This window comes from Oncorhynchus mykiss, chromosome 9 (genome assembly GCF_013265735.2).
Source record: "Oncorhynchus mykiss isolate Arlee chromosome 9, USDA_OmykA_1.1, whole genome shotgun sequence".
In the NCBI taxonomy this organism is placed as follows: domain Eukaryota; kingdom Metazoa; phylum Chordata; class Actinopteri; order Salmoniformes; family Salmonidae; genus Oncorhynchus; species Oncorhynchus mykiss.
In genome coordinates this window covers 20,502,029-20,528,423 of record NC_048573.1, presented here as the reverse complement: position 1 = coordinate 20,528,423, position 26,395 = coordinate 20,502,029, and the positions used below count along the sequence as shown (strand labels likewise).

The 26,395-nt window shown below is 42.9% G+C and overlaps 2 protein-coding genes across 5 annotated transcripts in view; both read left to right on the top strand.

The window, feature by feature from the left end:
* Positions 1–5,646: 5,646 nt before the first annotated feature.
* bcl6b (BCL6B transcription repressor) lies at positions 5,647–19,998 on the top strand. 2 transcript variants are annotated; one of them, XM_021615063.2, is made up of 11 exons: positions 5,647–8,255; positions 8,651–8,737; positions 8,893–9,119; positions 9,269–9,514; positions 9,851–10,042; positions 10,136–10,537; positions 10,710–10,792; positions 11,011–11,148; positions 11,372–11,514; positions 11,688–11,825; positions 17,807–19,998. In XM_021615063.2, the coding sequence occupies exons 2-11, from the start codon at positions 8,705–8,707 to the stop codon at positions 17,945–17,947; spliced, it is 1,743 nt and encodes a 580-aa protein (XP_021470738.1). In that variant the 5' UTR covers positions 5,647–8,255; positions 8,651–8,704; the 3' UTR covers positions 17,948–19,998. The 2 variants fall into 2 exon arrangements, with proteins under 2 accessions (XP_021470738.1, XP_021470739.1); XM_021615064.2 differs by having other exon boundaries at positions 6,535–8,255; positions 10,139–10,537.
* Positions 19,999–22,764: 2,766 nt separating this feature from the next.
* slc16a13 (solute carrier family 16 member 13) overlaps positions 22,765–26,395 on the top strand; it is a 43,865-nt gene continuing 40,234 nt past the window's right edge. Inside the window, exons 1-2 of one of the 3 annotated variants that reach the window (XM_021615062.2) lie at positions 22,765–22,895; positions 25,815–25,866. The gene's annotated coding sequence lies outside the window, so the exon portion shown is untranslated. Of the gene's footprint in view, positions 22,896–24,212; positions 24,373–24,455; positions 25,235–25,814; positions 25,867–26,395 lie in introns of those variants that run through there. The other 2 variants (XM_021615061.2, XM_021615060.2) reach the window with 2 other exon arrangements.

The window sequence follows — 26,395 nt, the reverse complement described above, 5'->3', positions numbered from 1 at the left end:
GCACCTGAACTCAATTTCAAGTCTGAATACTTACGTAAATAAGGTATTTCTGTTTTTTAAATTTGTAATACATATCTAAAAACCTGTTTTCACTTTGTCATTATGGGGTATTGTGTGTAAAATGACAAGGAACATTTTTTATTTATTTATTTAGAATAAGGCTATTACGCAAGAAAATCAAGGGTACATTTGAAGTGGGTAAAACATTATGAAAACATTATTACATTGACGAGTATTCAATGACTATGTGTAACGGATGTGAAACGCTAGCTTAGTTAGCGGTGGTGCTCGCTAAATAGCGTTTCAATCGGTGACGTCAATTGCTCTGAGACCTTGAAGTAGTAGTTCCCCTTGCTCTGCAAGGGCCGCGGCTTTTGTGGAGCGATGGGTAACGATGCTTCGTGGGTGACTGTTGTTGATGTGTGCAGAGGGTCCCTGGTTCGCGCCCGGGTATGGGCGAGGGGACGGTCTAAAGTTCTACTGTTACATATGCACATAGGGCAGCAGTCTCTCAGGTGCAGGGTAGAGTATCGGATGGTAGATGTCCTGGAGGGCAGGCAGTATGCCCCAAGTCATTCGTTGGGCTGATGCACCACCCTCTGGAAAGCCCTGCGGTTGCGGCCGGTGCAATTGCTGTACCAGGTGGTGATACAGCTCGACAGGATGCTCTCAATGGTGCATCTGTAGAAGTTTGAGAGGGTCTTAGGGGCCAAGACGAATTTCTCCAGACTCCTGAGGTTGAAGAGACACTTTTGTGCCTTCTTCACCACACTGTCTGTGTGGATGGACCAATTCAGGTTGTAAGTGCACAACGAGGAACTTGAAGCTTTTCACCCTCTCCACTGCAGCACCGTTATTTTCCTGCCACCAATCCACCAGGGCCCTCACCTCCTCCCTATAGGCTGTCTCGTCATTGTTGGTAGACAGGCCTACCACTGTTGTGTCATCAGCAAACTTGATGATTGAGTTGGAGACGTCTGTGGCCACGCAGTCATGGGTGAACAGGGAGTACATGAGGGGGCTGAGCACGCACCCTTGTGGGGCCCCCGTGTTGAAGATCAGCGTGGCAGAGGTGTTGTTGCCTACCTTCACCACCTGAGGTCGTCCTGACAGGAAGTAGTTGCACAATAATCCCTTAATCATGATCATCAGTTTAGAATGCAATTTGATTAATCAGCTGTGTTTGCTAGGGATGGAGAAAAAGTGTGACACCAATCAGGCCATCGAGGACTGGAGTTGCCCACCCCTGTTCTAGGGTGTCGGTAAGGTGGAGCCGATATGATCCTTAACTAGCCTCCCAAAGCACTCTATGATGACAGAAGTGAGTGCCAGGGGCGATAGTCATTTTGTTCAGTTACCTTCATTTTCTTGGGTACAGGAACACATTTTTTGTATCGAAGCTGCACCTATGGACATAGGCTGCTGGGAACTTCTTTTAAACAACATTTAAGAGGGTCTTTAATGTTGGTAGAAGCCTATGAAAATGCAAAAAAAAGTCATATTGACCATATTTGTTGACAATTTTGACCATTCGACTAAAAGCATAATCCATTGGATTATCCACATTCTGACCTGATTTGGACTGAGAGCTCTAGAGTTGCTAGACTGAAATGCCTTGAGTCTAGAATCTACTCCACCCTGGAGGTCCTCCCTGGGGTTCTTGGCCCTCTCTAATGTTTCTTGGAGGACTTCTACCAAGAAGAACACTGAGACATCACTCATTCATTTACCTACCACCTACTAGGGATTCTACAATAAATGGCCTTGATATCAGCTATACCCGGTCAAGTAGGATAGTTACAGTAGACAGACAGACATGATGCAGTCTAGATGGAAATGTATGAATGGATTTCGCGCTACATTTTACATTTACATTTTAGTCGTTTAGCACCTAGCCAGACTGAGTTACAGGAGCAATTAGGGTAATGCCATGCTCAAGGGCACATCGACAGATTCTTCACCTAGTCGGCTCAGAGAGTCGAACCAGCAATGTTTTGGTTACTGATCCGACGCTCTGAACCAGAGTTGTGGACTGGAGTCACATGACTTGGATTTGAGTCTGACTCAAATCACACATTTGATGACTTGAGACTGGACTTGGAGCATCAAGACTCCAGACTCAACTTTGGCTTGAGACTGATGACTTGAAATTATCTGGCCAGGTTTTGTAATGTTTTGTCACTCGTTTTGTGGCACAGTCTACATGGATTAATCTACACGCAGCCAGAAACAGTAGCCGCATCACCGCCCTTGTAAAAAAAACAAAATGCAGATTGGCACTCCGATTGGACCAAAAAACTGTCAATCAACATATGTCTTGTGAGCTCGCGAACAGACTGCTGATTTGCTGGACAGCTACAGGATTCGGTGCAGCGCAAACGTTAAATTGTAGTGAGAGAGGTTTACCATAAAAATAAATATGCCGCTCCAAAAATAGTTTGCTGATCAAGAATATGAACTGTTTACATTGCAAGCTAACCAGTAATGGGGCAACAATTACTAGCATAGGACTACTGGTCTTTTGGTATGTAACGATTGCTTGATATTGATCATTTACTTATGAAGTTTGCATTTGGAATGTATTGTTCAAATCTAATGTGGCAAGGAAGCACCATTAGCGCTGTTCTCAACTTGCACTCTCCAAATTCCCGCCATTGGAGAGTGCATTTTTCTCTTGTTAATTAAACTATTTGCTGTTGCTTTCACATGTTTAAATGCATAGGCACTATGTGGTAAATCTATTTCCCATCTAATACTGCAATAATTGCTAGCGTTTCATCGCTCCATTACCTTACAGTTTATTGAAACACGTAGACATGTCTGTTTCATGTTTGATAGACCTGCAATACATTTTAATTTCATAGCCAACCGTTTCTTACCCTGCTCAGAGTGGGCGCGATGTGTAGTGCACATGATCATTCGCAAAACTCATCAGGTAGAAGTTATGCTTATTTAATTCAATGTATTTGTTCATATTTCCCGGGTGTCATATGTCTCTGTCATTTTTGCTGTGCGTAATAGTCTCCACGCTTTGGAGTCATAAAGTTGAAAATGATACAGTTATTGTTCCGTGTGTGCACGGTGTTGGAATATCCTTAATAATCATTCAATCTGATTAAGACGAATGTAACAATGGATGTGGAAATTGCGTTTTACATGGTAGAACAAGTTTATTGGTTGTAATTGCCAATTGGGTAAATGTATGCTCCTGCGGGATGGGGGCCAAGTGCTTATTATGTACTGTATTGTATCGATTTGGTTTATCAGATAGGACAGGTTAAGCCTGATACAGAGGCTATTTCTTTTGGGCTAATACCCGTGTATATTTGGTAAATCTACTTGTATATTTTGTATGATATGGCGCTTTCACCATTGGATCACCAAAGACCTGTAAATAAATCTACACTCTGAGCACGTCAACCTGCCTCGCCTTGTGTTGTTTTCATGCCCTTACCACTGCTACAAGGTCCATATTTTACAATTACATAGGCTAATAAAGTATGTTGAAGACAAAATAATGAAAAGGGCTGTCCTGTAGCCTCGATAAATAGACAAAGATGTGTAGTTGCCAGGGAAGTGTTTGGCAGTTGGGTTTTTATCTCAGTTATTGCCATATTCAATTTATTTATTGGTCATTTTGTTTATTGACTCTTTTTTTTGTTGCTTTGCCAAAGACTACTTGCACCAGTAAAAACAGCATTTTCAAGAACTTAATGGTTATAAATGTTAAATGTATTATTCTGCTATGAAAAATCTAGAAAACATGTATTTTACTTGGAGGCCTACCTATATAAATAAACCGTCAAGTCAAGTGGGTTCATCCTGATACCCAGACATTATACAGAGCCCTGTCGGTCACATTCTGAACTTGGGTTTCTCCTCTGAAAAGAGGACTTTAACCTCTTACCTCACTACATTTCTGCCACAACACCCTCTTTTAGCAACAGATTATTCCAAAACCTTTGAACCTGATTAGCATTTCTTCATGTCATTCAATTCGTTGGTGGGTGGGCCTGCAGAAATTTGGGTCGGGACAAAATTGAAGCACTCAAATCATCATTGAATTATTATTAAAAGCACATAAGCTGCCTTACTACTGTGGTATGTACTTGATCGCACACACACACCATTTAACACCTGCTTTCGCAGACCAAATAGTAATTTATTGACAATGTAAATTCATGGCTCTTGCATTTCACAACCTGTAATATGACAGTATTTCCTAATATGAACCAATTAATGTTTATTTATTCATGTTTTCCACTTTTCCCAAACGAGTGTCAAGTCTACTGCTCCCATGCCGGGAAAGAGATTTCCACCCTTGCAGACTTTCCGAACGCTCTGGATAGGACCCCCCCCCTCACTCAATTAAATTCTATTTCAATTTAAGGGGCTTTATTGGCATGGGAAACATATGTTTACATTGCCAAAGCAAGTGAAATAGATAATAAAAAGGGAAATAAAAAACAATATAAATGAACAGTAAACGTTATACTCACAAAAAGTTCCAAAGGAATAGAGACCTTTATTAGGAATAGAGACACTGGTATTTCACCCAATAGATACACAAGTTTATCAAAATTGGGTTATGTTTTCGAATTCTTTGTGGATCTGTGTCATCTGAGGGAAATATGTGTCTCTAATATGGTCATACATTTGGCAGGAGGTTATGAAGTGCAGCTAATTTTCCACCTTATTTTGTGGGCAGTGTGCACATATCGGCCTAATTCTGCTCCTCATGCATTATTTGATGTTTTACATTGTACACAGAGGATTTTTTGCAGAATTCTGCATGCAGAGTCTCAATTTGGTGTTTGTCCCACTTTGTGAATTCTCGGTTGGTGAAAAGACTCCATACCTAACAACCGTAAAGGACAATGGGTTCTATAACTGATTCAAGTATTTTTAGCCAGATCCTAATTGGTATGTCGAATTTTATGTTCCTTTTGATGGCGTAGAAGACCCTTCTTGCCTTGTCTCTCAGATCTTTCACAGCTTTGGGGAAGTTACCTGTGGCACTGATGTTTAGGCCAAAGTATATATCGTTTTTTGTGTGCTCTAGGGCAACGGTGCCTAGATGGAATTTGTATTTGTGGTCCTGGCAACTGGACCTTTTTTGGAACACCATTATTTTTTGTCTTACTGAGATTTACGGTCAGGGCCCAGGTCTGACAGAATCTGTGCAGAAGATGTAGGTGCTGCTATAGGCCCTCCTTGGTTAGGGACAGACGCACTAGATCCTCAACAAACCATAGACATTCTCTCTCAGGTCCCACCAATAAGCATGCTAGAGGACTCGTTTATCTCCCCAGAGCTTCAAAGGAAGCTCTTTTGAAATGTTTTGCTTTATTGTTTTTCATTGCAATGCTTCTCTGTTCTTTTCCCCTCTCATTCCTGCCCCCCTACCATCGTCCAAAGGGGACAAACAAGTAGACCCACACCCCTCCCTCCCTCCCTCCCTCCCCATCCTCTATTCTCCTCTGTCCGGAAAGTGCTTCCAGCATGCCCTTATATGTCCAGAATTCTCTGCAAGAACAGGAAGACACAGTTTATGTGAATCTGTGTTATTGTGTCAACCCTTTTGCACCAGCTATTGAATTAGACTGTCGGAGCTTTAGTATCAGCACTTGCCTTTTAAGGTATGCAGTAAATAAGGTATTTCCCCAAGCAACACAGCGACAGCCCAATCAAGCGTGTCCCCTGAATTGCATGATTTGTGCTTATGAATCAGAAGCCAAATATGAAATATAGTAAAACTTGGAAGAATGAATTGTCAAATGCATTATGAAAAATGTGCATAAGCAAAGTATTGTAGTGTTCTTTAACTTTACATTGCGCTATGTCTTGTTTTCAAAGTTTCTTGACCTTTGTCCTCGATTATATAACCACAATGCTACTGTACAGATGTGATGTTTCACCCAACCGGTGTTTAGTCCTGTACAGTATCAAAATGATAACCACAGCACACTACAGTAACTACAACACTGTAAACAAATGTTTTGATAATCATTCACATGGACATGGTATTGGCCTTTGACAGACTAGGTGAAACAGGGAAGTCTATTAGCTTAGCACAGCCTTGCCAACTGGACAGACTGAATGGCTTCCGCCCATTGGCGAACCTGATTAGTAATGTTCTCACTTTTCCTCAACCGCCCCCCTCTTCCGTTCCTCTCACAATGCCTGGAAGTATCCTAGACTTAAGCTACATCTAATTCTCTGTTTTCTTAAATGTTGTTTTTCTTTTTTCATTTTTTTACAAGACACAATTGATCCGGCCTCCATCAAAACAAATAAAAGCACAAGGACACACACGCACACAACACCCCTCGTAAAACACTTTGCTTCCGACTCGCATTTAAACACAGGGTTTATACCCAAACATGGCCATATTGGTTGATTTGCCATTGTATGCAGCTTGTACACATACGGTATATTTCAATTCCTACAACATTCTTCTGAGATATTCACTGACAGAACATTTGTATGAATAGTTTTTCACCTCTTTGATTTGGGTTGGCTTCAACAGTCCTTGAAGTAAGTGGGATTTGTTGTTTCATGATAATAGCTTTTTACGCCCTACTTCAATTTGCGGTGAGTATTATCTGTATCGACATGATAGATTCAGAGCTTTGATATGGTGGGAAACCTCAGGTTTGCAGCTTGCATCATCCCTGTGAAATATGTGCTGTTTCTGCAAGGGCGCGGCCTCTCTCTCTACACACTTATCTACTTCTGGCCTTGACTGACCGGCAGACGCCTTGAAGCTCGCTCAAGGTCCTCCTGTTCGGTCAGAATTCTTTGATCTGAAGTCCATGGTGTGCTGAAGAAGCCCCTCTGTTAGGCCTGTGTATTGTAATGTGATGCAACTCTTTGTGAACCTAGGATGTGCTTAAGATTAGCTAACTTTTCCGCTTGTTTTTTAATTTTTTTATTGGTGACCTTTGATAGCTACCCTCCCCCCCAAAAATAATCTTCTTATTGACGGATGTCCTGCGCGGGCGTTTTCCTCCTCATCTCGGTGCGCCTTGCAGGATGTATTCAGAGATGGTGTGTGTGTGTGTGTGTGGCGGTGTGTAGCGGTATGTGTGTGTAGCGCTTTGTTTCTGTAGTGCTTTGTGTGTGTGTGTGTGTGTGTGTAGCATTATGTGTGTGTGTTCGGCAGTTCCTGCACATCTGTCCTCTACATTTCTATCAATCTTGGGGGTTGTTGTTTTGCAAGCCAGGGAGAGGGTATCTCCCATCTCCCCCACCACCCTCCTCACCCCACTCTCCCGTTTCCTTCCTCCCCTCTGGCAGCAGGCCAGAAACTTCCGGAAGCCTTTATGGAGCCCTCACAACTCCATGTTCACCTGGATCTGTCACCTCAGAAATATACTCAACATTTAGATAACATTTGATGTTATTTAGAGCGTCTGTAAAATAGCTCTGATTTTGCCGCTTGCTAACCCTAAGTTGCAGTAAGTTGAGGAAGGATACTATATGTGTCTGGTGTGACAGACAATGTAACATGTTCCAATTGTCCAGCCTGATGTATGTGGAAGTGCAAGGTTAAGTCATTCAAGTCACTGGCTTCTGCTCGTTCTATACCGTGTTTGAAGAGTTAGCCCTTATCTAATATCTGAAGAGCCTCTCTCCCATGGGGCAGGCTTTGAGGTTGGAACGAGGTTTGTTTATCTAACATGTAGGTGTTCTTCAAACTTCCTCCCCGACAGTTTCCTCAGAGGGAGGAAGGCATTGCTAGTCCATGGTGGAGGATGGTCTTCTCTAACCCTGAGGGTAAACTCCTGGATAGCCTCACTCTCACCATCCCTCTTCCCTTAGGATCCTCATATACATTTTTTTCCCTACTCGGCGCAAAAACACACGCCACTTTCCTGCCATCACTTTGTAGAGGCGTTAGAAAACTAATAGTCCACTAAAAATACCCCGCCCGCCCGCCGAGTTGGAGCACTGGGTTTGGGCTTGAGCCTTTTCCTGCTGTAGGCAGCACAGCTTCCAGGGTAGGCGTGGGCTGTTGAGGAAAGAGGACATGAGCGGCCCTGGTCGGAATCAGGCTTCCTGCGCAACATTATAAAGACTCCCCTCCCTCTGGCTACCCTGGACAGTCTTGCTCAGACAACTGTGGTGGAGGGAGTAGGTTATTGCCCAGCCTAGCCTGAAGACAGTTAGTTACAGATTGAGGAACCTGAGAGTTGAACTGAGGGTTGTGAGGACAGCATCGTGCGCATTGGTTCTCGTCCCTGCTGGTCGGGGTAAGTGGTAACCTAGACGTTTTGTAAACGTATATATATATATATATATATACACGTATTATATATATACGTATTATATATATATATATATATATATATATATATATAAAATTGTTCATAATATTTACGTGTTGCCTGGATTGGTGTGATTGGATGTTCATGTACCATCTTGTAACTTTTCTGTCTAAGTGTACATTTTTTCAACATGGTGGCACCTGGAGGGTGAATTATGTGTGAATAAGAATCTCTTTCTGTGGCTATATTACATTTCTTACAACATGACAGATATGTAATTACATAAAATGGGCATGTGTCAGTACATCAGGTACATTAATTACACAGTGTTTCGTAAAGTTGCACTATGTTTCAGTGTCGTCTTGTTTTGCTTCGTGCAGGTACGAGTAGGGAGCTGGTCTCACCTAACAGAGGCGTCCAGGAGACTGCCCTCCATGTTTTCTCTAGCTGGTGTCTTCTGCAACAGGGTAGGTCAATGTGAGGCAGCTGCACTTTGACTGGGACAGTATATGATACATTTCAGAGACTTCCATAATATACCTAGTGCCATTGTAATTCTACTATAATGAAATTATATTCTGTGAAAACAAGTCTGTCTTTTCCTTTATCTCCCAAACAAAAGATGAGCAAGATCCAGGTGGTGGAGGGATATAGGGTTGGAGGGAGGCATGAGGCGACGGGGTCTGAAGCGGCTGCTGCGCAGGGATATGTAAAGGAGTTTACTCGCCACTCCAACGACGTCCTGCTGAATCTGAACGAGCTGAGGCACCAGAACATTCTGACCGATGCCACCCTGGTGGTGGGCCCTGCCCGACTGCAGGCACACTGTGCTGTGCTCATTGCATGCAGGTTAGCTCAGATAATAATATTCATTGTCATTTTCCTGGTCTTTTTGTTATTGTTCTTCTTGTTTTTGTTCTACTTTGCGAGGGGGGGGAGCTGTGGGATTATTTTACTCTTAAAATACTCACTCACTCCTTTCTCTCCGTCTCTCTTAGTGGGTTCTTCTACTCCCTGTACTCCCGTCGTGTGTCCTCTCCTGGATGGAGTGGTGCTGGAGGCCAGGCCCTGACCCTGTCACTCCCTGACTCCCTGGACCCCTCCAGCGTCTCCCTGCTCCTGGACTTCATGTACACCTCCCAGCTGCCCCTCACGCCACGCACAGTCCCCGGAGTGCTCTCCGTCGCCACCTACCTGCAGATGGACCACGTGGCTGACGCCTGCAGAGCTTTCATGTTACACAGGTGAACCCCTTTCTATAGAAGTCAATGGGTGAGTGTTGGGAGGCTGGAGGGGTGGGAGTGATAATGGTAGTTTACAGGATTAGAGTAAAAAGTGCATTCACTGAAAGAATGGTGACAGAGAGACTTTAAATTAGGGTAAACGTAGATAATCATTTCAGTTAGTTGCATGCTTTTTAAGCTCTAAATTGTGTTTTCAATTGTGTGAGGCATTAAATGTACAGTACAACTGACTATTGTAAACTTTAAATAGGCTTCTAAGTCTCTCCTATGGGCGCCCTGGCTGATATGATAAAATATGATTGACAGGCGTTACCTGACAGTTCCTTTTGTTTACAGTGAGAGGATGAGAGGGACGCCCCCTCAAATGAAGCTGGACTCCACGGTGTCTGTAATGTCTGCAGCACTCTCAGGGGGAGCTCCTCTTAATCCCCCTGTCAATGGAAGACCCCGCCCATCTGTCCTCGTTGTCTCCACCCCCTCCCAGTCCGCAGCGGAGGCTGAGGGTCGTATGTGTCATGACTCGGCCAGGTGTGTGTGTGTGTGTGTCTCTGTAAAGTGTGGGCCAATGTCCCATTGTCTGAGTTCAGCTAGATCATCACATGAGTTCCTTTGTTTGTCCAGCAGGGTCCCTGGAAACGTCCGGGCCTGTCTGCAGCCAGGGACTTTCCTGACCCGCGAGCCCAGGTCAAAGGAACTAAAGCAGGAGCCTGAATCACCCATCCTGGCCTCCACCCCTTCTCCAGACAGCCCGTCTCGCTCCAGCTGTCAGCCCAACTCTCCTGCGGAGTCCAACACCTGTAATCTAGGTGAACCCAAGCGCAACCCTGACCCCAAAGCCTGCAATTGGAAGAAATACAAGTACATTGTCCTCAACCCCCTCTGTGCCGAAAACACGGTGAAGGAGGAGGAGCCTGAGGAGGGCCGGCAGCAGCTTGACCACATCCCCACCTCTGATAGGATGGAAGTGACATTGAAGCCACCTATGGAGGCGTGGCCAAGGGAAGGATCCGGACAAAATGAAAGGTGTGTTGTCAGTATTATGCATATGATGAAACAAAGCCTTTAAGATAGTGCTATCTCAACCTCTAAGTCATGTTGACAGTAAACGTTCTAAGGGACCTTGTCTGTCCAAGGAGATAGTTTAAGTTGGCACTGACTATATTCTTTCCTCCTGCTATGATGTCCCTGGCTGCAGCCCTCCCCTGGTTCCCCACCCAGGGCTGCCAGCCCACCCTGTGGAACCCCCCATGGAGCCCCCCACCCACAAGGAAGGAACAGGTACTGCAACCTTACTACCTCACTCAGCAGCAGCAGAGATAACATGTAGAAAACATATTTTCTTCAGCTAAGGAGTGACAGATCATAAATGTGTATATATATATATATATATATATATATATATATATATATATATATGTTTATAATATACATACAGTCATATGTTAATACATGAGATATGTATTGATGTATAATATTTCTCTGCACCTCCCTCTCAGTCTCGCCTTGCTGTCTGGCACCACGCCCATTGGAGCCAGAGGCCGCCCACCACTGCCAACACCCAATTAAGCGTGAGAATTACGGCTTGCCATTCTGTTACTCCGGCAACCTGAGCGTGATAAAGACTGCCTGCACAGGTGAGGCATATAACCCATCACATCTGATGACGTTATTTAACACACACACACACCTCCAATACATAATGTTTAGGTGCCATTTATCATCATAGTATCAAACGGATGGTTTGCAGCAGTTTGGACAGTTAAGTATTATGATAATGGCTCCTTATTACAGTTGATTATCGCCACAGGTAGTTGGTGTGTGTATGTTTCATTTGCTGACCTTCCCTTTCTTTTCCAGCCCCCATTGCAGGAGACAAGCCTTACCGCTGCAACGTGTGCGGTGCCCAGTTCAACCGGCCCGCCAACCTGAAGACGCACTCCCGCATCCACTCCGGAGAGAAGCCCTACCGCTGTGATACCTGCGGGGCCCGATTCGTTCAGGTGAGGACCCACCACTGACGAGGGACAGGGGTTGGAGAGAGGATATGTGTGTGTGGCGGGAAAGGAGTGTGTGTGGAGGACCAAAGTGTAAGATCAAACTAAAGTCGTCGGTTGATGTTATACGTTATTTAGCAACGTTCATCTGGTTGACTTGTGTGTCTGTGGTCTTACAGGTGGCCCACTTGCGAGCCCATGTTCTGATTCACACGGGGGAGAAGCCTTATCCCTGTCACACCTGCGGCACTCGCTTCCGTCACCTGCAGACCCTGAAGAGTCACCTGCGCATTCACACTGGAGAGAAGCCTTACACTGTGAGTATACTACCCATACATGACAAAACACACACATACAGTACGTGTGCAGACACAGACACACACATAATGCACGCCCGCATGCAGGTAGGCAAGCATGCACACGTGCACACACCTCTTGTGTTTGACCTCTTGCTAGTGTACACGCCGTTATTCAATGATGATATAGATTCCTCTCTCTCTCTCATATACTGTATGTTAACATTGCCAAAGCAAGTGAAGTATATAATAAACAATAAAAATGAACAGTAAACATTACACTCACAGAAGTTCCAAAATAATGTCATATTATGGCTATGTACAGTGTTGTAACGATGTGCAAATAGTTGGAAGTACAAAAGGGAAAATAAATAAACATAAATATTGTATTTACGATGGTGATTGTTCTTCACTGGTTGCCCTTTTCTTGCGGCAACAAGTCACAGATCTTGCTGCTGTGATGACACACTGATATTTCACCCAGTAGAAGTGGGAGTTTATAAAAATTGGCTGCGTTTTCAAATTCTTTGTGGATCTGTGTAATCTGAGGGAAACATGTGTCTCTAATATGGTCACACATTTGGCAGGAGGATAGGAAGTGCAGCTCAGTTTCCACCTCATTTTGTGGGCAGTGAGCACATAGCCGGTCTTCTCTTGAGAGCCAGGTCTGCCTACGGTGGCCTTTCTCAATAACAAGGCTATGCTCACCGAGTCTGTACATAGTTAAAGCTTTCCTTAAGTTTGGGTCACTTTCTGTTTAGGGGCAAATAGAATTCTATTTTGCTGTTTTTTTGTAATTTTTTCCCAATTATCTTTTAGTTTTCTCATTATTTGGTTGGGTCTAATTGTGTTGCTCTGTGGGGTCTGTTTGTGAACAGAGCCCCAAGTCCAGCTTAGGGAAATCTTCCCTTCTCATCTCTCTGTAGGTGATGGCTTTGTTATGGAAATCACTTCTCTTTTCTGGATTTTGATCATTAGTGGGCAACGGTCTAATTCTGCTCTGCATGCATTATTTGGTGTTTTACATGTCTAATATTTTTATTTTACCTTAATTTAACTAGGCAAGCCAGTTAAGAACACATTCTTATTTTCAATGACGGCCTAGGAACAGTGGGTTAACTGCCTTGTTCAGGGACAGAACGACAGATTTTTACCTTGTCAGCTCTGGGATTCGATCTTGCAACCTTCCGGTTACTAGTCCAACGCTCTAATCACTAGGCTACCTTACATTTGGCAGGTTAGAAAGTGCAGCTAATTTCCCACCTCATTTTGTGGGCAGTGTGCACATATTGGTCTAATTCTGCTCCTCATGCATTATTTGGTGTTTTACATTGTACACAGGGGATATTTTTGAATAATTCTGCATGTAGAGTCTCAATTTGGTGTTTGTCCCACTTTGAGAAATCTTGGTTGGTGAGTGGACCCCAGACCTCACAACCATAAAGGACAATGGGTTCTATAACTGATTCAAGTATTTTTAGCCAGATCCTAACTGGTTTGTCAAATTTTATGTTCCTTTTTATGGCGTAGAAGGCCATTCTTGCCTCGTCTCTCAGATCGTTCACAGCTTTGTGGAAGTTACCTGTTGCACTGATGTTTACGTCAAGGTATGTAGGTATTTTTCCCCCAACACCGCTTTCCATCCATTTTTTTCAATTACAGCAGACCCTCATGCCAAATTGAAATCAACAAAGCATGAGAAGACTTTGCCTTTGTTTTGGTTTGTTTGTTTGTCAATTAGGGTGTGCAGGATGAATACGTTGTCTGTCGTATGGTAGTTTGGTAAAAAGCCAATTTGCTCAGTATTTTTCTCCACTTTTGTGGATTGGGGTGATCAGTCCTTGGTTCCAAATATTGGGGAAGATGCTAGAGCCAAGGAAGATGTTAAAGATTTTAAGTATATTTTATAATTTCATTGAGGATACCATCAACACCACAGGCCTTTTTGGGTTTGTATTTTGTCCTGTAGTTCATTCAATGTAATTAGAGAATCCAGTGTGTTCTGGTAGTCTTTAATTGTTGATTCTAAGATTTTTATATTTGATCATGTAAATGTTTTTGCTGTTTGTTCTTTGTTATAGGGCCAAAAAGATTGGAGATGTGGTTTACCCATACATCTCCATTTTGGACAGATAACTCGTGTTGTTGTTTGTTTAGTGTTTTCCAATTTTCCCAGAAGTGGTTAGTCTATTGATTCTTCAATTACATTGAGCTGATTTCTGACGTGATGTTCCTTATTTTTCCATAGTGTATTAATGTATGGTTTGTGATTCACCATAGTGAATGGTTGGATAGGTTTCTAAATTTCTTTCTTAGGTTTATTCATTCATCATCAAACCATTTGCCATTGTTGTTAATTTTCTTTGGTTTTCTGTTAGAATTTTTTTTACTTGATAGGGAAGCTGAGAGGTCAAATATACTGTTTAGGTTTTCTACTGACAAGTTTACACCTTCACTATAACAGTGGAACGTTTTGTCCAGGGAATTGTCTAAAAGGGATTTAATTTGTTGTTGCCTAATTGTTCTTTGGTAGGTTTCCACACTACTTTCCTTCCATCTATAGCATTTCTTAATATTATTCAGTTCCTTTGGCTTTGATGCCTCATGATTGACTATTTCTTTGTTCAAGTAGACTGTGATTTTGCTGTGATCTGATCGGGGTGTCAGGGGGCTGACTGTGAACGCTCTGAGAGACTCAGGGTTGAGGTCAGTGATAAAGTAGTCTTCAGTACTACTGCCAAGAGATAAGCTATAAGTGTACCTACCATAGGAATCCCCTCGAAGCCTACCTTTGACTATGAACATACCCAGCGTGCGACAGATCTGCAACCCATTTTTTGTTGGTTATGTTGTCGTGTGTCTAAGGGGGCATCTGGGGGAGAGAATGCTGTTACCTCCATGTAGGGGTTTGTCCCCCTGTGTGCTGAGGGTGTCAGGTTATTGTCCAGTGCTGGCATTTAGGTTGCCTCAGACTAGTCCATGTCCCTGGGCCTGGAAACGATTGATTTCCTCCTCCAGGATGGAGACGCTGCCTTCATTAACTTCTTATGGGCAGGTGGGACGATAGCGTCCCACCTGGCCAACATCCGGTGAAATTGCAGAGCATGAAATTCAAACTAAACTTTCATAAAATCACAAGTGTAATACATCAAAATAAAACTTAAGTTCTTGTTAATCCAGCCGCTCATTTTTCCAGAAACCAGCCGGAAACTCTTTCTAAAGACTGTTGACATCTAGTGGAAGCCCTAGGAACTGCAATCTGGGAGGACTTATAATAAAAGTGACAGCCATTGAAAAGAGTGGTAGGCTGAAAAAAAGAAAACAAAATGGGGGGTGGGGTGGGGGGGGTTTGTCCTCAGGGTTTCGCCTGCCATATCAGTCCTGTTATACTCACAGACATTATTTTAACAGTTTTAGAATCCAAATCTACCAATTTTATGCATATCCTAGCTTCTGGACCTGAGTAACAGGCAGTTTACTTTGGGCATGCTTTTCATCCAGACATGAAAATACTGCCACCTACCTAAGAGAGGTTAAAGTATGGCGATTCTATTGTGGGGATATAGGTAGCACACAAGAGGACATTTTTCTCTGTCGAGATAATTTCCTTTTGAATTTCTAGCCAAATGTAAAATGTTCCTGTTTTGATTAATTTAATAGAGTGAGGGAGGTCTGCTCTCTACCAAATTAGCATAGAGTCCCTTAACTTTTTCACATCTGGTAGTTTGGTGGATGGGACATTCAGCTCTCTAATCTTGAGGGCAACCAGTGGGTCCGTCTCCTCTATACCATGTTTCTCGTAGGATGACAATGTCTGTATTTCTTTGATGACGTCAAGGTTCCTGCTCTTTAGGCCAAAGGCAGATGACCTCAGGCCTTGGATATTCCAGGATCAGATAGTGAAGGCTTTGTGTTCCATAAAGTGCTAGTCGTGTGGTTTGGTCACACGACTAACAGTAAGTGTGAGCAGAGCCTGCTGATCATCTGGTACATGCCATTTGCTTGGGCTGGTGTAAGAGTGGGGGTTGGGCCTGTTTGCCTGCTCACGGCCTGGATGTATGTGTGACTTTCATGCTGAGTGGGGGGCAAAGGGGTGGGAAGGAGGGGCATTTGTCTGATCTGAGGGGGCCTAAATGGGGTGTGTGCATGGTTGACTGGGAGGGGGGGGTTGATTGGTTGGGGTGGCGGTGTGGTTGGTGTTGCTGATGTAGGTCCTCTCGGCTTTGGTCCTCTATGTGTAGGTCTAGGGGGGGGGGGGGGGTCCCGCAGGTCTGCGAGAGTGTCTCGCTGGTCTGGGTGGGGTGTCTATTGATCTGTTGCTGCTGTGTGAGGTGTTGGGGCTGCGGTTGAGGGCGATGTCCTTTAGGGTCCAGACAAAGGTGGGCACTACTGCCTCGTATAGGTGGACCTGGTCGTAAAGGCTGTTCAAGTCCAGGGTAGAGCTTTTTCAATCACTCCCTTGAGTGCTGTGGCCACCCTTTCCTGCTGTGCTCTCAGGTCATTTGTGCCTGTGTGTATTATTATATAGCTGGGTGACCCTAGTTGGTCCTCAGAAAGAAGCTTTAGGGCGTCCTGGGTGTTTGAACACCAGAGTTTAGACACTGTGTGTTTTGGGAAAAGTTTATTTTCTTGTGTCTATTTCCCATTCGAGTCCATAAGGAGTACAATCTGTGGCGTGGGTATGTCCTCAGTGGGTGTGGGGGGGGTTATCAGGAGGGCTATCAGGGTGGCTGATGGGGGTGCTCCGAGGGGGTGGGATCCCCTGGGCTTGGGGTTCTTAATTTGTCTTGTCTTGCTATGATATCGAGGCCATGCTCAGGGGCTGAGGTGGGCTGTTCTGCTAGCTTCTCTGCAGGGGTGGCCAACTCTCTAATGGGTTGTTATCTGTCACGCGCCATCCCCCTCGCCTCCAGAACTCTGATCCTTTCCTCTCGTGCACTCTGATCATCTCCTGTTGATGTTGTCTCACCTCAGTCCAGAGTACAGATATGTCTCTCTCCACCTCCAGCTCTCCAGGTCTGGTTGAGGGGGTGTTGAGCTGGACTATTTTTTTGTGCTGACTGGAGTGTGTTCACCTGCTGTTCCAGCTCCACCTGTCTTACCTCCAGCTTGGTGAATGTATTCTTCATTTCAACAAGGGAGTAGTACTCTGTGCTGGGAGATTGACTTTCCGTATGGGGTTGCTCATCTGTGGTGTTGTATAATGAAGAGGTTTGGTCTGACACGCTCGGGGTAGAGCTTAACCTGCTGAGCTCTCTCTTTGATTATGTGAAAGTCCAGCTGAAACTGTTTGGGGTTTCCCTGTACCATTACTGTTTTAGACTTGTACAGGTTAACATCCTGAGTCTCCATCCATCACTAACCCCACCCCACACACACACACACACTTTAACAGTGGTAGTGTGTTTATATAGCACTGTGCCATGCCAGGGGATGGTCTGTGTGGAAGAACAAGTTGCTTATGTTCCCATTTTTATAATAGTCAGCAAAAAGTGTCTCTTGGTTTTCCATAAGGAGCTTCTTTTTAATACTATTTTCATGCCTTATCATTTTTTACATCCACATGGTACTGTATTGTAATGACCTCTGAACAGCAGGAGGGGGGCTTCAAAGGCCTTGGCATTTGGGAAGGGTAGGCTGACTCTCCTGCCATTGCTGGGCTCAAGGGCTTTGACACCTCTCACTTCACATCTCAGTGCTAATTGAAGTTTCAGTCAGATCTGTTCTGTCCTATCAAGCTTGGTTGCCTTAACTTAGCATTCAGTCCTTATAAAGTAAAATATATCATTGTAATGCATTTTTCTTCTTGACTTTAAAAAGTAGCTTCAGACTAAACATTACTCACTCAGTTCAAGGTTAGATGCTGTTTTTTGTTTGCCAGAGCATTTGCTGTATAGCTTGGAAATAAGAATCTTTGATAGTAGGAATCCTTCCAGGTAATTTTGTCCAATAATCAGATTGTAGGTTTGGAGTTTTGATTTCTCTCTGTCTCTCTCTCCCAGTGTGAGAAGTGTGACCTGCACTTCCGCCACAAGAGCCAGCTGCGTCTCCACCTGAGGCAGAAGCATGGCGCCGTCACCAACACCAAGATCCGCTACAAGGTCCTGACCGACCCCTACCAGCCCATCCTGCAGGCCTGTTGATGGACCTCCCTTTGACTAATGACCTTTAACCCCTAACCATAACCCCACAGATACCAAGAATAACCCCAACATTTATGTCAATCAAATCATGATTGTTTATCAGTTTCCACCCTGGTTTCTCCTGTATTGTTATTGTCCATGGCTGTGTCCCAAATGGCAGCCTGGGCCTGGTTGCATAAAACACCTTAAGTTCATTTTCCCCTTATCTGTTCACTTACAGTTTTCTTAACTTTAAATCAGTTGAACAAAACATTTTAAAAAGTGAATTTCTCCCTTAAATTAAGTGAAAAAGTTAATGGTGCCCATGAGGTCCGTTAACTGCTTCATTCAGTTTGGATATCAATGTAAACAGATTTTGTGGATGTGAATGTTGATTTCATCTGCTCTGGTTACAAAAGGAAAAAGTCAACCAGCTAGCTACTTAGCTAAACAATGGAAGGTGCACAATCCATGGCTACAAAAGGTAGCTGGCTAGTTAGCTATAGCTACTCTGTTAACTAGCTTGACATACTAGGAAGTAATATAAACAAGTTGAGAAAAAAGTAACAAGAAACTAGGTTTATTATCTTCTGAAGCAATTAAGTTCCATTTTGATATCTCACAAAATGAAAGTGACCGCTTTGACGAGAGGTTAAGTCAGTGAATAAGACCATGCCCATGGTAACCAGATACTCTGTCTGCCATACATGCCTTTAAACTACCGTAAAAAGGAAATATTTGAGGGGCTCTATGCAACGCCTTTAAACAATTCCCTTAGGCAAGGGACAATTATTTCTTAATGTAAAGCCTTAAGTGAAACACTTAATGTTTTATGCAAACGAACCCTGTACATTATATAGTGCACTACTTTTGACAAGGGCTCATGGAGCCTACAGGAATAGGATGCCATTCAAAACTGCATGGCCCCATCAAACAAACCTGCCTGATTGAGAGCTCAGCCTTGCCCCTCAAAAACATGAGCTCAAGTATGTTTCACTCAAGTATGTTTCACTCACTGGCTAGAGGGGCCATTATAAACACATATACATGACTAGTTGTAAGCCAATCAAACCATGATGTTGTAAAGGATTTGTGGAAAGGCGGCCGGCGCCAGAGATTGGAGCTGATATGTAGATAGGATGACAATGCCTCTCCTCTGAGGTATTGAGCTGGAGGCTGTCTCAGGCCGCTTTAAGCGTTAGGTGGATAACATGTCAAGAGAGCTGTCGAAAGTTACTGGGAGTAGTATATGATATGTTTTTGTATCCCAGGAGGTGCTTTGAAAAGTTGAGAGTTTTGAGGTTATGAGTAGAGAGTGAGTGAGACACAGACAGAGCTAGAAGAGAAGGGAGAAAATGAGGATGAAGGACTAAGGAGTGTGGCTAGAACAGAAAATACATTTGACATGGTTGGTTGGAATCATGAGATGAGGAATTGACTTTATTAGAGTGACGGAGAGAATGTTATAGTAAGTTGTAGAGTTGAATAGAGCAAGTGAAAGAAAGTTCTGCGCCAATGCTTTGTTTATTTTCAAGTGCCACAGCTATTTTTAGGGACCGGGACACATTGGGGACCCGTTGAGTATTTGAGATGGCAATGCCACAAAGATGTCATTGCATAACGATACAGAGATAGGTAATAATGCCCTAAGAACAAAGGTAATAATGCCCCAAGCACTAACGTGTGAATAGACTAGACCCCGACTATGTCAGCTTTAAATAATGTTTATTTTTTACACACTAAAACCAAAGGCCTGGGGCCTTTGTCTAATGTATATGACAGGTGTCATATAAGATAAGATGTTTTGCCCATTACATCCGTTCTGTATTTTTCTAAAGGTTTTTATTTAAAATAGCAGACTATAACTTGTCATCGGTGCAGAGTCCGAGCAGGCAAAGGACTTCCGTCTCTTGTGTATGAAGGAATATCTTCTCTCAGAGCATAAAAGCTAGATAATGCGACTGTAAAAATGGATGAGAGATGATATTGATATTTGAAAATGTATGGTGTTCTTTTGCTGGACAAAGACAAGGACTGTTTTATACTAATTAAATTAAATTGATTGACCTTAACTACAAATGAGTTGTGAATGTTTTCTGTTGTATGTGTTAAAGTCCTAAATAATATACCCCCTGGAGATGGCTTGTGTAAGTCTAAGTACCTGTACCACCGTTAGGAAAACAATATTTAATTGAAAAGAATCAGATATTATTCAATAGAATTCTGAAATCAGTATTCTACCTATCATACTGATATTAACACTAACACACAAAAAACACACCTCCTCCCTAGACTTCCTTCCTCTCATTAACTCACCCTTCAGACCTGCAAGACTCAGAGGAGCCAACAGCTCCTCAAACCGTTCTCTGAATCTGGGTGTTGGTGAAGGAAGGAACAATGGAGTCCCGGGCACCTGTTTCCGGCACGGCTCTAACGCGGAGCGCACACTACCGTCCACTATGTGTGTCAACATACTACTTCCTGTGGCAAAGGGGCAGCGACCCCTGCTAAACTCTCCCACCCTCTGTCATCCCCATTTCCTGCTCTGTGATGGGCTTGTGGCAGGCAGAAGGACTTGATCAGCTCATCGTCTGTGGCACTCAAACTATCCACTATAGCAGTGGTGATCAACTGATTGATCTTCAAGGCCTTCCTATTCGATCACCAAACATTTCTGTAGAAAAGCCAACGATAAAAGCTTGAGCTTCTTTTTTGATTTATTTGTATTGCGCTGTTGGCGGTAGAAGCCCTGCGCAGGGGGTAAGCAAAGTGTTCCCATTTTGAACCATTTGGTTTGTCTGAAAGACAAACTGCCTACACAGAAGACCGGGAGATCTGTGGCTAAATCCAGTGCGCCTACTGTGCTGGCAGTCGACGCAGGGCACAGCAAAGTTAGATACTAGCCTGCTTAAGATTGAAAAACTTAAAACCATGACCACAGAGAGACTGTCAAATAATACAGCAAACAGCTGCCGTTTTATAATCGAGTTCATGTTTCCGACATGAAGATCACTGACGTCATGATTTGACTTCATTTTTTCCCCAGTTCCCAGTGGTCTTGAAAGCACCATGACAGTCAGATGCAGGTACCATCAGTCCAGTAAAATAAAAAAGCGAATTATGTGCTAATTATTTCAATTTATGTTCAGCTGTGCCTCGCAAGTGCTACACCAACTGATCTATTTAGTTATCAAAGCTTGAGTTTTGAAATATAATATGGTCTGAGAGGAACAATGTTGGCAGGTCAGGCATTGAGCCAATATGTTGTGATAATGTATTAGGCTCACTGCACAAACCTCATTCCTACAGAACTGTTTGTATTAGGCTAATGTTATAAAAAAAATGTAAGTCATGGTTTAAAAAAAAATCTGAGAGATCTTGTCTTGCTTTCTGACTGCGAAAGTGATCTTGACTCAGCAAATGTTGGTGACCACTGCCGCCGTCCTTGTTTCCTCAATTCCTATCAAAGCGCATTGGAGGATGTGGTCCAAGGAAGGGACCTTGGATCCACTCCTCCAATGCTCTCCTTTGAGGAAGGAGGATGCATTACGTTTGCAGACGGCCATTGTCTGCGAGGGAATGGCAGAGAGGACAAGTGGCAGTTACTTAGACAAGCGTTGGAAACGAGAGGGGACTTTCCAACCACTCCCCCCAGCCTTTCCACCAACGAGAGCATCACCATTGAATTAGGAATTAGTCATTTCATAGGATCTCTATGATAAATCACTGACATGACATGGCCTACTATCTGTAAATCAACAGGCATTTCATCTGCTGGACCCTATTAGTTCTTGACACTGGCAGCATCCTCACACCTCAATGCTTGTATCATAAGTTACAGGCTATCAGGGGAGAAACTTTGGTTTTAGAAGTGGGAGGGACATAATTGTTTTGATCTTTTTTTAATCCAGTTGAATAAACACTAAACAGCCTACCCGACTGCTCGGAGGCGTCTGCATGGTCCCAAAGCACACCGTTGCCTTGCTTTGCATCACATTCCAATGATAAAACGGGACAAAAATGCGATTTCAAATGTTTCCCCCCCGTCCCCAGTGAAAGTTGTGCCCCAGCAGGCGATGTATGAATTCATCATTCATTCTATGCTCCATAACCAGGGCTGATTGTCATCTCTGTTCTGTTAATTGCATTGCTCATTGTATTGGCAGAGTTGAAGCCTAATTGGCACAGGTGAAAATGTTAATTATATTTCTGGGAGGCAAATCAACATGTTGATTGTGATGTTGGGAGAAGTGTGTGTGTGCATGCTTTTCCCAATAGCACAGGACATAATGGGCCGAATTAACCGCGGTTCTGACTAGAGGGAGTACAGCAACAACCCGGAAGTTACTTTTTCATAGCAGGTTAGGAGAATTTATGCAGTAGGTCATGATAATTAACGTGGCAGGTTATGAGACTTAGGTTAAGGTTACGAAAAGGGTTAGGCTTAGCTAAAATGTTCTCCTAACCTACTACAAAAAGTCACTTCCGGTCATAGCTGTCTACTCACTCTAAGCAAAACCGCCACAATTGGTTTGTTTGTTGGTTGGTTGATGAAACTTCAAGTCTCGACAAATGTTTATCATTACTATAGGAAACAATTTTCAATCATGAAAACATCTCAATACTTTGTACATTTCAGAATTCTATCACATAATCCATACATTTCAATAAGCTTTTTTACCCATGACTTTAATAACGCACTGTATAATTGTTGACCTATGTGCGGTCCAAACACTTAAGACATACTCTTGTCCACTTACCCTCGCCTTATGACCTTGGGGGAATCCGTTGCCATCTAGGAGGGTGGTCCAAATGATTAAGCCCTCGTTTTTATTCGGCTTTGCGAGTGTACAATTATGTTCACGCAGAGGCCTGAAACTCCCCATAATTCAATTCGCGATGATTGTACATCCGCTAAGTAAAGTCAGAGAAAACGTAAAAACACCAAAGGAGAAGTCAACATACAAGTGTAAGTAAAAACGAATGCAAATAAGTTAGACATTTTACTAATACTTAAACTGTAAATATGTTTTTGTTTGGTAATATTTTGTAAATTGTATAAATAAAACATTTTCCTTCTTCAGAAGTTACAGCTAGGCAGGCTAACATTAGTTATCTAATTAATTTGCTAGCTATCAAGGCGTACATTAATAATTATATGTAATATAATGCACTCATAATTGACTATAGCGCATAAAAAGCACCCACAAGCAATGGCTGAAAACACAATCATCGCGGGATGAACGAGTAACGAATTTCCAGACAAGTGTGGTCCATTTAAAAATCATTCCTTCCTTGCCCTGCAAGTGTATATTCGTCAGACGCCATGATACCTCATCAGAAGTGTCCACTTAATTATAGGGCTGAGTGGATAGGGTGTGTCTTTTCAGTGTTTGGCACGTAAAACCTTACATTAACGCAAGGCCCCCTACAAAGGCGCGCTTTTGAGAAACGCCGTTGCGCGTTTTTCTTCCATTCATTAAAGGCTGAACCATACGAGCCAACACAGTCGGTTAATTTATGGCATTGTTGCTCGTAATACGACACCCTGGCAATTTTAAAACACATCCTATGATAAACGTGTTGAAGAGATGACTGGAATTTTGTATTCATGTATTTAACTAGGCAAGCCAGTTAAGAACGAATTCTTATTTGCAATGACATGACGGCCTAGGAACAGTGGGTTAACTGCCTTGTTCAGGGGCAGAACGACAGATTGTTTACCTTGTCAGTTTGGGGATTCGATCTGGCAAACTTTCGGTTACAGGCCCAACACTAACCACTACCTTCCGCTCCATGAATCAACGAAATTAAAGAATCAACCCATACCGGGTTAGTAGCAATAGTTGTGTCAGTCATATCAGGGACACAATATTAAATTAAAAAATAAATACAATAGTAATGAAAAAACGTTACTGATGAGAGAGAGTTTAACTGGGACTATAAAATAATTTTTAAATTCTGTTATTATTTAAGGCTTATATTTCTCGTGGAAGTTGATGAATAACACCCGGGAACAAACGGCTACATCCAAAATGCATTAAGTTCCCTTTCCATATCCATATTTTTGTGTTTAAGGTAAAGGACACCTGCATTTATATGTAAAGCCTTTTGGAATCCACATTTTACACTAAATAAGTGTGATTTCCTGGGGACAGAGAAGGCACTGCAATATAGGAATGGCCCAGCTAGCTGGAGGCTATGCAGACGCCCTTTGCAAACATGTCAACTGCTACTGCATAAATTGCATGTCTGTAGTAGGCCTATATGGGAAGCCCATAGGTTAAGAGCACATCAGCATACATTAGCGTATACACGATGTGCTTGCTGGCTACAGTTGCATTCGTGGTTATAGCCAATAGGCTACCAAGAGACGAATGTGTTAGGCTATAGTCGAACATGTTGCCGGAAAAGTAACTGAAATCAGGTGGAAAACTAGGCTACAGGTAAAACTATTTTTTTTAAGACCGTGCAAGTGTCTCGAACTCACGCAAGCTAAGCCTGCTGGCTTCATTGATTTAAAAAAAAGGGTTTCTATTTATGCACGTTCCTTGTTTTCAATTGCATTGCCTATGTCTGTTGTATTTTCATTAAACGCTTGAAAGTGAATAAGGATATACAGGATAAGGGTAGCGCATAGCCTATGATACAGAAGTGGAGAAGGCGGCAGTGAGCTTTGAGCACATGCTAACCAACTAAAATATTCCTAACGATTCCCATGTGTAGGCTAGTAGGCTATATACACCGCCACCAGAGTGTATCACCAGAAAGTGTTTAAATAATTCCAAAATAATTTAAATTGAGATCACACCGTTTTATCATAGTTTATAGACAGATGGGTTACCTACCACAATTTTACCAATGTTCCAGCATGCACATGCTGTTGCCCTAGGTATGGGATTTCTGAGACTTGTCTTATCACGGACAATGTTGGACCGTAAAATAAGGTCTGGAATGAATAGTAGGCAATTAAATGTGTCATTTTCCAACGATAGCGTTTGACATAATGTAGCCTAGGTGTGGTATGTGTAGCCTATGGTGTTGTTTAGACGATTCATGTCAATCAGCTGAGCTGCTGCTGCCCATGCGCGTGTGCTGTCTATTCGGCGAAACACCGCTTAATATTTTCATTGTGAGCTGCCAAGTGGGAGTTGCGAGCTGCACAAACCGATTTAACAAAACCACAGAGGACACACTTCAACAATAAATAGTCTGTCACATAGTCCATGAGTTACCTTCACTGCGTAGCATGGATTCTGCCTTCCAGTGAAACTTTCCAGAGAGCCGAATACAACGAGCCTACATTTGGTATGTATTATTGTGATTATTTCTGAATCAGAGGATGTGGTACTGGTGATGTTAAGCACTTCTCCAATTTTTTTTAGATCAGATATTCTGAGCAGCGATAGGCGACGCGAAACAATCACATTTGTACAATATTTTCTGACCAAGAGCTACAAACGTCAATAAATAGCCGTATTAAACTGAACATATATGTTGATTTTGTCAAACTTGTGTGTGTCTCCATGCTCTTGCTGACAAAAAAATCTTAATGTCGGCTATACTGTCCCTCAAAATCATCCCTTTGTTCTGCATTTGGGTATTTTAAATGTGTTAACTATTGAGGTTTATTTAATACGACTAATAGACCTAATGGTATTTTTTGGCAGAGTTTTATTTCTGTCTATATGGATATTTTGACCATTATTGCTGTAACTACAGTGTAACAATTATTGTAATTGTTACACTGTACACTGAGCATTAACCCTTGTCCTAACCCTAACCTTATCCAACCCTTAGAACAGTTATTACAACACTTTACTAATGTTAAGTGTTACCGAGAGGTTTACTAGTCTAAAATAGACCTAACCACCCCTGTCTTCTGCAGCGTCCAGCTCACTGGAATCTGGTGACCATCCTGCCCCTCTCACACCTCTCAGGTAGGAAATCCGTACACAGACACAACTTAACTTCAGCTAACTTTTTATTCCCTCACTCACTCTCACCCCATCAGACCTGGGTCAGTATTAAAGGTAATGAGGTGCATTTGCCAATACTGTTTTCCGTTGAAAATGAGCCAAAATGTCAAACAAAGCTAGCAGTCATTTTATGCAGCACGTAATCTCATTATTTATCAATCCCATGATGTCACAACAAGTTATGCAGTCTTCCTACACCAAACAGTTTTTCCTATGCCACTTTATCAATCAAATGTATTTATAAAGCCCTTTTCACATCAGCAGCTGTCACAAAGTGCTTATACAGAAACCTAACCTAAAACCTCAAAACAGCAAGCAATGCAGATGTAGAAGCACGGTGGCTAGGAACAAATCCCCAGAAAGGCAGGAACCTAGGAAGAAACCTAGAGGGGAACCAGGCTCTGAGGGATGGCCAGTCCTCTTCTGGCTGTGCTGGGTGGAGATAAGAGTACATGGCCATTAAGGCTCGTTCTTCAAGATGTCCAAACGT